A 15,029-nucleotide genomic window follows, 5' to 3' on the forward strand; every position below is an offset into this window, starting at 1 on the left:
GCAGACTTTACTGTGCACACTTAGAGAGTATCTGGTGCTGGTTGGCAATGGTAAGATGGAAGAAGAATCAGAAATGTGAATGGAAATATTGTCTGGGAGTTGAGACCTGCACTAACTTATGAGCATGGCCAATCCCTCTCTGTTGGTGCTGGGGCTGAACTGAGCAGCCCCTGTCATGCCAGGGGGTGTTTGAGAAGTTTCTTGCCTCAGCCACAGGGAAGGTGTTGTTCTCACAAGGGAATATCTGGCCAGTTCCCTTGCATTTACGTTTTCGCCCTTGTGAGCCAAAATTACATATAAAGGTTGCACAGTTTGAAGAAAAGGGGATGTTCTGCCATGTAAAACAGATGTTTATTACTTCCATGTTTCTAAAAAATGCTGCAGTTTAATCGAATATTTAATGTTTTTTAAAAGTCAACTCCACATCGTAAGTTTGCTTCCGATCCAGAAATGTTGCCAAAAATAATCTCAGTTTTCCAAGGGAAGTTGGGATGTGAGTGACTGATTACATGACCATCCAATTTGTGTTCCTACATGCAAAACAGGAGCTTTAACTTGGAACCTGGAGGGGAATTGGAATATTTGGAGGGGAATGAGAGAAGTAAGGTGCCCTGGAGCCCTAAATGAAATTTTAGGGGTTTGTTGTAATTTTGACTGTTAGAATTTTTTTAAAGCAAGTAAATTTTGTGTGATAGAGTATGTAAGATAAATCAGTGGGGGTATAATGAGCAGAGGTGTTGTAGACATGTCAGGGGAAACTAGCCCAAGCTTCTAATGTTAAATAGACATATTTTATATAGTTGTGCCTGGGCTAATCTGCTCCTGCCTTTGGGGATACCAATAAATTCCCCAGTGCTGCCCTGGCCAAGCTCTGCTGCCAGCTGCAGTGTCTGCCTTCACCTTGCAGGCACGTTTGACTGAATAAACACCTTTTTTGGCATTCTTGTCAGAGAAGCAGTGACTCTAACAGGTCCTGAGGACTGAATAACCTGTTGCCTCTGGAGATGTGGTCTCTTCAGGGCAGAGGGTTTGTGACATGCTGAAGGCTTCTGCAGAAGCTGCCTTAGCTGAGGAGTCACAACATCTTCTGCTTCCGTGGATAAAGTTTTCCTGTGTGAGATGTTTCATTAACTGACTTTCTGGAGAGGCTAAAAATACACTCCAAATTTCACTGTCTAAATAGTCTTCTAAACTTTTGTAATGCAAAATCAACCCGTTTAAAATTCTGGCAACTTTATTTAAAGTCTAAACAACGTATAATTTCTTATTCAAATGAAATAAATTTGTTTAACAATCATCTTTGCTGCTGCAGTTTTAAAGCCATATAAATAATTGGGAGAAGCCTCTGTGCAAGTGAGTGAAACTTGTTTTGTTGTCAGGATGCTAAAATAGTTTGTGATGACTGCAACCATTCCTGTGGATAAAGGAAAGGATCTTTCTCAGCTTCAGTTTATTCAGACCTCATTTAGAGTTAAGCAAAGGAAAGCAAGAAAAGTTTGTATTTAATTTGTCTTGCTTCCTTTTTGTAATGATTAATGGTTCTTTAGTAAAGCAGCAAGAACCTCTACTATTTCAAATGTGTTATTTATAAGGCACTTTTGCTTGTGATTTGTTACATCTTCAGAGTTATTTAAATCACTTGACTTACATCAGTCTGCTCTGCAGACTGTGCTATAAATTCACAAGTACAGGCCATGGAAATTATTCCATATGTACAGACAAGAAAAAAGTTTTTTATAGACTAGACCCATTTCTCCCTTGGTTTAGGGTATTTTGCTTCTTTCTAATACTAGATGAGGAATGTTAATCTTGTTCTCCAATCTTTCTCTCTAAAGCAGTACAGGCTGACTTTAAAAAGCAAAGTTTTCCTCAATTCCTCTTATATGTCTGAGTTCCCTTTAGGAAGAAAAATGAAAATCTGAGCACAACAAGCTAACGTCCAGATCTTGCCATGGAGAATTGTTCTTAATAGATTAAAAATACTGAAAAATAGCCCTTTAAGTTTTTTGTTCCTGTAAGGATAGGGAGGTTTTGCTTATGGCTTGTTATTATTGTTATAGGAGCTGCATATATTTAAATTGTTATGCATGTTAGATTTTGTGGTGTTTCAGGTTGTGTTATGAACACAAGGTGATGTTGTTTGAGGTAAAAATCTTGTCTTTTCAATTTGTATTTGAAGTGTTTGGTGTCACAGAATTCAAAATTAGAGGGGAACCTTGCTTAATGGGGCTAAATGCCCATGTGCCCTGCTTCCTGACAGCAAGAAGTATTCTAAAAAGCAAGAAGTAAACAAAAGAGCCTTTTGCAAGTCTTGATTTTAATATTGTGCTCAACAACAAAATGTCCTAGGTTGTCTTAATTTCCTACATGCAGCATCCTGCAGAGGTACATATCATGCTTTTGGGGTGTGAAATATCTTCCAAGATATTCATGGAATCAAAACAGTAGGTGGAATCCAGAAATAGCTTACAAAGTAATGAAATAATGCTGTCACTTCAGTGTTTTTAATATCAACTACTTAAATAGTTCAACCTCTTGTGTCCCAGGGTGTCCAGCACAGGGCATCTCTCCCTTTCTGGGAATCATTTGCTGCTGGTGTGTGACAGAGGTGGGGACTGTACAGATAGTGACAAGTGATTCCTAAGCTAAGAGGGAGGTTCAGTCAAGGTCATTTTGCTTTTTCACACTCAAGATAACACATCTGGCCAAACTGTGGTTGTGCAGCTTGTCTTTGAAAAATGCTGAGTTCTGTTTGTGGCTCTCAGGGTGCTGCTCCCTCAGGACTGGGAGGTTTTTGGTGTTGAGAGGAATGGATTTGGTGTGTTTGAACAGGCAGAGGGAGGCCAGCAGCAGCTCCTGTCCCGGCTTCAGTAGATGGCACTCTTGCTCTGGAGTTCTGTCCTGGCAGAGCCTCTGCAGGAGCGACATGGCACAAAGGACATTTTGATAACTTGGTCACTGGAGCTCTGCTAATGCGTTTCCCAGCGTTCTGAGGCTGTTGTTTTCCAGGGTTCTGAGGCTGTTGCCCTTGCCTGAGGTGTGTAGTTGTGTTTTGCCTGCCACATCTCCCCCATCCCTCCAGCAGGACGTGATTGCATCCCACACCTCTCACGTTCACTGATGGGCTGGGAGAGTTGGAGCTGTTTTTGTCAGGGATGGATTCAGTTATTCCTAGTGTTTGGGGCGTTTTTGTGCTAATCCTGGGCAAAATGTTGCAGCGGAAATGTCAGGACGAGGTGGCTCCCAGCAGTGCCTGTTGTGTGGAGCTGGTGCTGCTGACCGAAGCAAGAAGTCGGTAGTGGTTTGAAAAGTGTCATTGGATTTTAATAAGAATTAGCACGGCTGTAGTGTTCTTTGAAAAACTGTTTTCCTTGTCTGAATACTTGAAATGTATTCCCTTCAGGAGGTGCAGAGGGGTAGGGATGCTGAATTGGCAAACTGTTTTAAACTCGGCTATAATTGAGGTTGAAATGACAAAAAAATAAATGTCTCTCCTTTTAAAAAGTATGGAAAATACTGGCTTGAAAAAGCAATATATTTTTCCAGCCAAGCCACATAAAATGCTGAGCAGTGACTTGGAAAGGTGTATTTATCTAATATGGGATAATGTTCCTTCTGTAAAATCTTCCTGTTGTGAAATATAACTAGGTTTCCTCTGTAAGTTAAATACATTTGGCCATGTTTATGAGTTTTATTTAAATATTTCCATTCCTCATTTTTCTCTCATTGTGATAAAATCAACAGTAAAACAACACAACTCTACAATAGTGGGAGTTTAAACAGCTATCTTAATTTGTGTGACATTCATGAGGTGCAAAAGTGCTGTGGCTTTTTTCATGTTCCAACATTCATTTTCATGAAGTGTCCATTTCAAAGAAAGTTATTCTGTGTTTTTAATACACTATTCATACTTCTGAATTGTCACCAGGTACATTTGCATGAGGTATGTGGACATAATATCGTGAAATAAAACACTTGAGTGTGTTGAAGGTTTATTTTATGTTTGGAATGCTTGTCTCATGAACCCTTCCCTAGTCCTTTTATTTATAAGTGTCCCTTAACATGGACTTGTGTCTCAGTAGTCTTCCTTGTACTATTAAGTCACTATTAAGAATTACCTAATTCTGACAGACACATGGAAGGAAAGAATCTCTGTTGGGACTCTGTATACCCAATGGTTTTTAATTAAATAGAATATGAAGGTTGATAGTGTTATGTTCTTACTTGCTGTATAGGCTATTAAATAGTTACTCTATGTGAGAGTTCACTCTGAAATGGGCAGCTGCCTTTTTCCTTGTAAAATATTTAAAAATCTTGTTCCTAGTCAGTAACAGATTGAAAAAGTTAAGAACTTTATGTGAGGAGCTGTATCAAAGTAGTTTGAGGTACTGTGCATCCTTCTAGCACAAGGCGACAACTTTGCCTAGGTCCAAAGATAAAATAGAAGAGCTTCTATTTGTGGCATTTCTGGTGATGGTCTGCTGGAGGAGAGGAAATCCTAGGAAAAGTAGGAAATCCGTATGAAAAGTGATGGCACTTATTGGACATATCTCTAACAAAATATTTGCAACAAAATATGTTGTAAACGTGGGTTGTTCTGCTCTGGTTTTGGCTTCACCTCAGATCACCCTGCTTGTGAAACACCTGACCTTAGTGGGCCTAGAATGGATAATTCAGAGTAGAATGAGCCCCTCTGTTTAGAATTCATATGACAAAACTTAGGCACAATGATGCATCATTATTTAGATGTATTCTGGCAATTTTGTCTTCCTCCATAATCCATGTTTGATTGAGTTGTACATCTTTGAAACTGCAGTTTGCATTAGAAACAGCCTGTTAATTTACTGCAGCTCTGCTGACAGTCTGCTTGACATTCCATTTAGTTACCCTCATTAATGTATATTGGCTAAATATGTATTGTTCAGTGTGGCAGGTTTAGCTTTCAAGCAAAAGCTGATTTCTGTGTTAAAACTCTTAAGCTGAACATTAGTTTTCATTTTCACAGTCCAACTAAGTTGTTTTATGGCAATATTATTCTTCCTTATAGTTAACACAAGAAGAATGTAGGGGTACACTATACAAATATAGAACTGAAGAGCTGGACATTGATGTAAGTCATTTGTATTCCTTCTTCCTTGTAAATGTTGGTATTTGTCTCTTCATAATAATTTTCCTCTTGACTTTTGGGTTTGAAACTCCACATGATTGCTAGCAGAAAATGCATCATGATATAGAGGGAAATGTCTCTGTAATAAGCTTCTAACTTGCAGGAAATACTACATTTTAGGCTGAAATTTTAACTATTTGATACAATCAGCTGAGAAACCATGGGACAGAGTGTGAGACTGTGAATGTATAAAATATTTGTAATTTTGTAATACTAAGCAATATGTAGATTAAAATAGAATCTAATGCCTGTTATAAAGATTTAGCTGTAGAATCATAAATTATGTTTTGAGCCATGCTGCTTCAAGCTATAATAGCACTTCATATTTTCTTGGGAGGGTTTCTTAAATAATTTGAAAATGCAAGACTGATGCTTACATAATTAAGAATTGTTAATTTAATAGTATTTTCTGTAGATTTGTGTAATGATTTGATCAAGTTAGATTTTGATTACTGAGGATGCAAATAGAAAAATGCTAATTGTGGTAATTTTCTGTTCCACCCTAGGCTAAGCTTAGCCGTTTATGTGAACAGGACAAAGTTGTGCAAGCACTGGAGGAGAAGCTTCAACAGCTACACAAGGAGAAAGTAGGACAATTGTATTTATTACCTAAAGTGGATGTTATTTTACATGCTTATTATCAGAACACTGATAGCTGAAATAAAAGGAAAATCAGCCCAATGATGCAGCGCATTAAAAATAATTCTTTTTATTACAATAGTACACGCTTGAGCAAGCTTTGCTCTCAGCAAGTCAGGAGATAGAGATGAATGCAGATAACCCAGCAGCCATACAGAACGTGGTCCTGCAGAGGGATGATTTGCAGAATGGACTGCTCAGCACCTGTCGGGAGGTGTCCCGAGCCACTGCAGTAAGTACCGCCTTCTTTCCACCAAAACCTCATCAACTGTAAAATTATTGTGTTCCTATTCCTAATTGCATTGGTTTTTTTCACTGCATCCCAGCAAAAACTCTGTTGTTTTTACTTGCTTGTGTTGCTGTCAAAGGTGAATGGAAAATTATTTTCTCACTGCATTCATCAAGTGAAATAATCCATGATTATTTCATTGCAGTGAAAGGTGATTCATCATCATCATCTTTCTCTAATTTTTTTTTGACCAGGAATGGGTGTATACTGTCTTAATTGGTGTGATAATTATCTTTGAAATATGAGAAATTGATAACAGAAGATAACAATTTCTTTGTTATCAAGAAATTGATAGCAGAAATTGATAACAGAAAATGCAAATAAGCTATTTCATGTGATGGCAAAATAGTGTTGAGCACAAACTGTATTCCACTTATTTTAAGCAAAGGCAGCTGCAGGACTGCCATAGTCTCTCTCTAATATTGGGGCATTGCATTTAAAAGATCTTTCAAATTATGCAGTTCCAAAAGTTTTTGAGTTTCTGTGTTTTTTTTTTTTTTTTTTAAAGGGATAGGGAGGAAATTGCTGTGTACTGTCCTTTTCTACTTTGTGATGGCAATGAATCATTTTTGCCTACTTAGAGCTATTTCCAAAAAGGTGTCAGATTCCAGGGGGTAGCTGTGGTAAAACCAGACAGGATGTCAGCCCTGAAATCCTGGTTGTAGTCTGAGTGTTGGACGTCTTGTAGCAGGAATTGGTTGGACACAGCAAAGGGAACAAGGGGAAAGGAAATCCTCCAGACACACTTTCCCTCATTAACTTTCCAATTTATTCTAAATGAGTAAATTGCTTGATCTAGGCTGCAGAAGTGAGACTGTGGGGCTGACCTCAAAGAAGAATAATTTTTTTCCCACCTTTTCCTTCTGGTGTTTGCAGCTGCACATGAGTAGAGCAGTGTTGTGTTGGCAGCTGGATGAGTTGCATTTCCCCTGCATAATGCTCTGCCTGTGCACACACATGCTGTGCTCTCACACATGTGTATTCTGGGTGATAAAAGAGACAAATTTGCATCCATTTTTGTGGCTTTTCTGCCTCGCTGGAAAGACAGCTTAAGATCCACATGCCTGCTGACTATAAAGGCATTTTCTGAAGAATTTGCCCACGCCTGTCTTCTTTGTTAGTGCTGTTTGTTTGAATTTTCAAAATGCTGTTTGTTTGAATTTCATTCAGTATCATTAGAAAATCAAAAAGCTGTTTAAACATTGCATTCTCTACATTATGTATCTGTTTATTTATTGCTGTTGTCTATTTATGTATTACTTCCTGAAGTTTCATACCACTGGAAAAAGAAAAAAAAAAAACTTTTTTTTTTAATTGAACTGTATCCCTAATTCTTTACTTTTGTTATATACTTAGGAACTGGAAAGAGCTTGGAGAGAATATGATAAATTGGAGTATGATGTAACTGTAACGAGGAACCACATGCAGGACCAGCTCGATCGGCTTGGAGAAATTCAGGTGTGCCAAAGATCTTAAAATAATGCACTCAGTTCACTTGGACTTTGTATGAATTTTAAAACTATACTAATGAAAAAGGGGGACAAATGCTGAAGTATCTTACAAACTTTTAATTTCTTTTTCTACCTTGTAAGTTCTGAAGAAATCTTCAGGCTTTCCTCTTTTTTTTCCATATGATAACACTGATACTCCTTTGTCTGGGAGCTTTCTTTTTTTGTTTCAGTGAGCAGACATTTTTGTTTGGCGGTTGCTCCAAAAGTTGAAGTTATTTTCATTATCTTTACCAAATAAAAAAAAAAGAAAGAAAGAAATAAAAATCACTGTTATAGAAGCATTATATCCTAGATTAAATGATACATTTTTAAGTTTGCTATTTAGTGGCCATATTTGCTGTTTATTTGCTGGCAGACTGAATCAGCAGGGATACAGCGTGCTCAGATTCAGAAGGAGCTCTGGAGAATTCAGGATGTCATGGAGGGTTTACTTAAACATAAACAGCAGAGAAGCTCTTCTGAGGCAGGTAAGCAATACGGAATGATAGTGGATCATACAAATATTTTAAATAAAAGCTCCATCATTGCTTTTGTATGTTTGCAAAAATGACACCATGACTAAGAAGAGAACAAAGTAAATACTACTTTAAATTGGTGCTTGGTGTATTTGGTTGATAGCAACAGGTTAGAGTTCATATTTTTAAAGCTGTTTATTGAAAACCATTTTTCTCTTTTTTTTCCCCCGCACCTTCCCCCAAACAGGCATCATGGTATCAAGGACATTTTCTTCTATTAAATATAAAAATGAGGTATGGTTTTAGCATATTTACTATTTTAGCATTATGGAAGTTGTAACATGGCTATGATAAAAACAAGTGTTATTGTGAATATTTTAAGGATGTCTGAAGGATGTATTCAGTGTGTTTCTGTAAAAACACCATATTATGAACTAGTTTTAAAGACTGATAGCTCCTCTAGTAATTCTAACACTCATTTGTACTGTGTCTCTGTATTCTCACTGTTATGTTTCTCTTTTCCATTTCTTACCTTTTCCTCTCCCTAGGCTCTTAACATAGAAATATGAACCCTGATTTATGTTTTCTACCCACCACATTTGTCATGGGAAGAAATACATCGCTTTATATGTTTATTCAGATATTGAGCCTGGTTCTCAGATGGCCAGAGCACCCACAAGAAGAGCTGAGACTGTGGGAGCTCCCAAATGTTCAATTCCTCTGAAAATCTGGCTGGAAATTACAGTTTTAAAGGGACATTGTCATGGTTATCTAAAGTGTGTGCAATATCCATCTGGCTTACAGAACTTTCTAAAAGTCTCATTTATGTAAAATCTTTCAAAATATAATGGATTTAATTTTTAAAAGTATGATTTAGAGAGTTTGTACCTGTCCAACAGAAAGCACAGGTGCTAGATTTATTTTTTTCCTTCTTGTTAAATGTGACATTGTCCCTTTAACTGCAAAATCTATAGCTGCTGTAGCCATGGTAATATATTTTTCTTTTTAAGTTATAAATAACTGTACCAGGTGCTCATGTCTAAATAAGGTGACTATTCTACAATCTTTAGGAAGAGGAAGTAGTCCCACCTCGTCCTCCACTCCCTCGGTCCTATGACTTTACAGAGCATCCTCCCATAATCCCCCCTCTGCCCAGTGATAGCAGCTCCTTGCTCTGTTATAGCAGGGGCCCAGTACATCTGACAGAAGAAAAGAAGATGTACCAAGTTCAAGGATATCAGAGAAATGGATCTTACTGTGTAAGTGGCTCAAGCTGCCACGTTGTTCTTGAAGCATCCTCCCTCCTTTGCACAGCCGCCGTTTTTGTTTACTCATCTGGCTACTTCTGTGTTATGGTTTCACTTTTATTTGGTTTTGTTTAGAGCTGCATCATTTGCTCTTCACATTCTCCTGTCATCTGTTCTGTACATATATAAAATGTCTTAAGACTTAAATGTCATAAATTTGGATTCTCCTGACTAGTTCTTTAAAAAACTCTGGGCTTAGCTTTTGAAGCTTGTACCAGTTTGCTTCCAGAAGATCATTAAAAAAAAAACCACAACTCTGCCTTTTTATGGCAATTTTTTCTGATTGTCTGCAAATGTTGTTACTCAAATTAACTACCAGAAAACACTTCTGCCATACCACTTGAAGGATGGAACACTGTCTTCAAGTGAGAGCAGAGTTATCACAGAATAATTGGTTTGAGTCTTAAGACATAAATACTTGCAGCAAAGTGCCTGTGTATTTACCTCATGCCTTGCTGTTCCTCAGGGTCCTGATTATAGGCTTTATAAGAGTGAACCTGAGCTAACTACAGTAGCAGAAGTGGATGAGTCCAATGGTGAAGAAAAAACAGAACCGGTTTCAGAATCAGAATCTTCTACTAAAGGTTTGTCCCCAGGCACGGTGTTTGCAACCTTTCAGCTTTCTCACAAGGAGTGCAGAGCTCAGCTGTGTTGTAGGAGCTGCCTCAAGGTTTGTGCCTTTGCAGCCTGTCCATTTCTCAGTTTGATGGAACAGCTTCCACAATAAAATAATGATTTAATTATATGACGAGAGAAATTTCAGTCAATTACACCGCAGAAAAATCAAACATTACACTCACCAACAAGCCTGAAATCCTTATTGACACCATGTCTAATCACATCACTCACATTCCCCACACGCCATTCCCTTGAACAATTACCCATTTTATGTTCTTGCCCTTGAACAATTACTGAGTTTTTGAATCAAGCTCCCGATGTTATGTCGCTGGAACGTCCAAAAAGGCAGCACCACAGAATTTTCAGGCTCTCATAAGGCAGGGAAACAATGTCTTTTTCTTTTTTTTAATCTTGTAATTGTTGAATTGCCTTCTGTCCCCTGATATAATAGGAATAATGATCATGACCTTGGAGTGTACAGACAATAAAGGTCTTGGCAATTGCTAAATGCTTTAGATTCTTCTCTTCATCTAGCTCCCATGAAAGCTACTAATTGCTTGGTAGAGTCTTTTACCAGGAAGTGCTTCTCAATTCTGTTTGTTAAAACATACAGAATAGTTTGTTAAAGGTGACTTCAGGAAAAAGCTCAGCTTTAGCACCTCCCAAAAACCATATTCAGAGCTTTGAGGAAAACTACCTAAACTTAGCTATTTTTTTTACCCTAAGCATTGATGTTGCCAGTGGCAGCAGGATCACTGCCTTCTCTTTTGGTGCTTTGACATTACAGAGCAGGCTGATGCAATGGTAGCAGAATTTTACCAAGAATTATGCTTTTGCAAAGATATTGTTTCCATCAGAATGGTCATAGAGGTTTTTAAAACTGAGGTTAGCATACAATTTGGGTATAAACTATGTGAATGGCCCTGTGATATAATTAAGCTTGCACTTACCACACAATTTGTCAATTCAGACTCTCTGGGGTATTTGCTGAGATACAATGTTAAGGCACATAATTAAAACCCTGTTAACTTGGTGGCAGAAAATGGAATATTTATCCTGAGATTTGCTAATCATCAATGACCTAAATTGAGAAACTTGTCTTTCTGACAACATGCCTAGGGTTTCATTGACCTGTGATGTTTCTGATTATTCACAGTAATTTATGTCAAAAGGTGAAGTAATGATAAAGGCAAAATGAGAAAATCTACACTGACTGTGTAAAGAAACCCAACACTTTTTAAGCACCTTTAGTCTGCTTTCTGTCTCAAAGACAGAAATTATTTTATTCTGTCCATTTGTAGAAGAACAGTCCTCAGTGAGGGAAAGCAGTAGTGCAAATTCCTCTTAAGATTAATAATGTTTAGAGGTGTGGAACAGAATAGCTGCAGTGGTAGCAAGCAGTGAGAGGCTCTGTATATTCTGAAACTCCCTCCAGTGTGTGGTTTACCTTAGCTGTGTTTTATCATGTGAGCAGATGAATTTTCTAACAGACATCTCTTGTTCTGGGCATTCACTCACAATAACAATCCCTGTGCAGTAGGAAAATGTAACCATTGCTGATTGTTTCAGTTCTGTTTTAGTGTGTAATCCATGACAGGAAACATTTTTATGTCATTCTGTCTTAAGTTTTTAAGCTGATGAGGGAAAAAACTTACAGGCAGCTCATCTCTGAGTTTTTTCTGCCTTGCTGTTTTAAGAAGTTATACCTCAGTGATGGAAGTTTCTTACTGAGGGTGGTTCTAAAAATAAATATTTTCAGAGGAAATTTAAAAAGGTTTTTCTAGTGGTTGTGCACTGTGGTTAAAGTACTGAGCACTTCCCATGCCAGCCATTTCCCTCTCTTTTCAAACCTCAGCAATTAAAGGGAAATGGGAACCTGTCAAATATGAGAGCAGAGGAATATTTGGGACCTGTGTACATAAAGGTGACACAAAAAGAAAATGGAATTCTGCTGTGTTTTATCCTTTTTTATGTCTAAAGGGCATCCAAACTGCTGCTTTATAGCAGAACATCTCAGCTCCTGTTTCCACTCAGAGCTGAGCAGGCTCAGGGTGATTTCATTCACCCACAGACACCAGCATTGGTGTGTGCACACGAATGAAACCATCCAGGAGCTGCCTGGGCTTTCCATGTCTGCACCCACCAAACCTCAGCACCACCCTCTGAATCTGCCTTTTGGACAAGGGTTCCCAGCGCTGACAATGTGTCTTTTCTAGAAAACCAATCACCAGTTTTGGCAGTGTTTTGCACAGCACTCAGTTGGTTGCTTTGCTGTTTTGCAGGCTCACATTTCCCTGTGGGAGTTGTTCCACCCAGAACCAAATCCCCCACGCCAGAGTCCTCCACAATAGCATCCTATGTCACCTTGAGGAAGAACAAGAAGATAGATCTAAGAACGGTACTTCAAAATGACCTTTGAGTGTTGGTTGTGTTCATTTTTAAGTCTGGTAGTTACTTCAAAAGATTGAAGTTATTTTCATTGTCTTTACCAAAAAAAAAGAAAGAAAGATAGATCACTGTTATAGAAGCATTTTTATACTAGGTTAAATTACACATGTTTAAGTTTGGTAGTTACTCCAAAAGTTGAAGTTATTTTCAATATCTTTACCAAAAAAAAAAAAGAAAAAGAAATAAAAATCACTGTTGTAGAAGCATTATATACTAGATTAAGCACTATATACGTTTTAATTAATTAATTAATTAAAAAATTTATTTTACTAGTTGGATTCTTTTGGGGTTTTTTTTCTATGGGTCAGGATTGGAATTGAAAGCACTGGAGATGGTATTTTGTGTTTGGACTCGGATGTTTATTACTTATCTATATTACAGTCTTACAAGCTGTTGTTCTACAGCATTTTACTAATAAATTAGGAAATGTCTCCTCCTTTGTCTCTACAAAGTCTTTTAAAGAAAAGCTACTTAATTAAGAAATGACACTTAAATTTTTTTTACTTTTAACTCAATAACTGATCACTTGTATCCCACAATGCAGACTTTTCTGTCTAATTGCAAAATATCACTCAAACCCATAAAGAAAAAAGTGAAGGTGAAGAAAAAAACTAGCTACTACCTTAAAACTTCTACCTTAGCTTTATATATCTCATTATATTCTAAAACTTTAACTCTAATTTTTCCACTATATGATACTACACACTTCTATTTAAACTACACACTTATAATCTCAGTTCTGTCATTCAATCTAAGAAACTTTCTCTACAACCTCAAGTCAAATGCAGTGTTTTCTGAAAAGTCTATACCTAAAAGCACAAAAAGTCTAAAATTCTGAACATCCAAAATTCTAACAGACAGTGCTCTAGAAGGAATGATAAAATGATAAATGATGTGCATGTTAAACTGCATGGAGACCCTCAAACTGGGCAAGAGCTGAGTGGGAAATGATAAATCTGCTGAAATTCAGGCTTGAGTTGAAAGCACATGAAGCATCTTTCAAACACTTGTATTTGACAATTTTAACAGCCCCTTTATAACAAACACAGGCTTTTATTTATTTCAGTTCTAAAACAATTTGGGAAATAGCTAAAGCAGCCAGAAAATAAGGATGTAGTCAGCAGTATGCAGGCAATGAGCCTGAAATTTAGATTGGACAGTTCTGTTGTCTCTGGGTTAAAGACCCACATGTACATGGACTTCATGCGAAAGAGAGGAAAACTTTTGCCATAATTACAGCACAAATAGTAGAGGAGAAGTTGTGAGAAGAAAGGGAGAGGAGAGAGAAACTCCCAGGATGTTGACTGGAGAAAGAATACCACTTTTTATAATCAAATCAGGTCCTGTAAGGGCACTGAATGCAGCTGATTAGCCTGAAGTCATTTTTTGTCTGTCACAAAAAGTACAAATCTGCCTGAAAACTAGTGAATTTCAAGAAAAGATTAGGTAAATGGGTGTTACTTTGGGAAAAATATAATGCTTAGAATTACAGATTAAGTGGTAGTAAATTCACTTTGTTTCAGCCTGCACTGGCAGTTAAATGATGCCCAACTGTAGTTTTTCTTGAAATAAAAAGGCAGAAATTACTATTAGATCAACTGGTATAAATGTCCTGGATCATTAAATTTCAATTATGTTTCTGTCTCAGTCAAATATCTCGTGTTTGCCAGTTTTATAATGTCTGGTAAATTGTTTCAGCTTGAAAGGGTGGCTCAGAGAGCATCTACCCATTCTCCTGATGTTTATAGTTGGTGATGGTGATGTTATAGTTCAGAAGAGCAAATTATTCCTTCCTTTTATTTTGCATTTCAGTGTTCATTTATTGTTAATTGGTGTTTGTAGTGGGTTTTTTTCACAAACATAGGAGGTCTTTATTTGCCCACTATTTTTCTGCCCTTTAGTAAATCATTAGGGGATCTCTTCTGGTAAGTTACAGTCTGAAATCTTAGTTTTTAGTGAAACATATATATATAAATATTTTTTTTCCTTCCATTTAAGGAAAGACCAAGGAGTGCAGTGGAGCAGCTGTGCCTTGCAGAAGGCTCAAGGCCTCGAATGACTGTGGAGGAGCAGATGGAAAGAATAAAGAGGCACCAACAAGCTTGTCTGAGAGAGAAGAGAAAAGGACTCAACATTATTGGTGTTTCAGAGCAGTCTCCCTCCCAGAGCTTGTCCTATGTCAGGGATAATCCTCTCAAACTGGCACAGGTGAGTGATCTAAAGCTTTGATGTGCCCAGTTAAAAACTGGACACACCTAATTGCACCTAATGGTAGAAGCCACTTCTTTGCCTTTTTGGGAAGCAAACACCTCAAATCCACATTGATTGTGGATCAAATCCTCATTTGATTGTGCACTGTGATGTTTGGGAACAGGGTGGGTGTTTTGGTCAAATTCAGCAAACAAGGTGAAATTGCAAGGTTTGGGACTGAAAACAAGACCAGGGAGAAACCTGACTCTGTTGATGTTGAAATGAAGTCAATGCTGATTTTTCTACCTGTGATGTATTCAAGCATCTGCAGCATTTTTAGGTAGGAATGTATATTTATGTTCAGAGCACCTAAGTGGTGTTCTTCTGCTGTGGTGTTTGAGCCCA

At 37.6% G+C, this 15,029-nt stretch overlaps 1 protein-coding gene across 13 annotated transcripts in view; it reads left to right on the forward strand.

The window, feature by feature from the left end:
• The window catches only part of PLEKHA5 (pleckstrin homology domain containing A5), a 156,845-nt gene that overhangs the window by 130,136 nt on the left and 11,680 nt on the right, over window positions 1-15,029 (forward strand). For 8 of the 13 annotated variants that reach the window (XM_063155663.1, XM_063155661.1, XM_063155664.1 and 5 more), the window contains 10 exons: window positions 5,048-5,110; window positions 5,674-5,754; window positions 5,889-6,038; window positions 7,452-7,553; window positions 7,962-8,073; window positions 8,309-8,355; window positions 9,132-9,320; window positions 9,835-9,952; window positions 12,269-12,384; window positions 14,433-14,642. In XM_063155663.1, coding sequence (XP_063011733.1) covers window positions 5,048-5,110; window positions 5,674-5,754; window positions 5,889-6,038; window positions 7,452-7,553; window positions 7,962-8,073; window positions 8,309-8,355; window positions 9,132-9,320; window positions 9,835-9,952; window positions 12,269-12,384; window positions 14,433-14,642 — 1,188 coding nt within the window. Of the gene's footprint in view, window positions 1-5,047; window positions 5,111-5,673; window positions 5,755-5,888; window positions 6,039-7,451; window positions 7,554-7,961; window positions 8,074-8,308; window positions 8,356-9,131; window positions 9,321-9,834; window positions 9,953-12,268; window positions 12,385-14,432; window positions 14,643-15,029 lie in introns of those variants that run through there. The other 5 variants (XM_063155665.1, XM_063155670.1, XM_063155672.1 and 2 more) reach the window with 2 other exon arrangements.

The sequence above is a fragment of the Melospiza melodia genome, chromosome 4, assembly GCF_035770615.1.
Source record: "Melospiza melodia melodia isolate bMelMel2 chromosome 4, bMelMel2.pri, whole genome shotgun sequence".
Taxonomy (NCBI): domain Eukaryota; kingdom Metazoa; phylum Chordata; class Aves; order Passeriformes; family Passerellidae; genus Melospiza; species Melospiza melodia.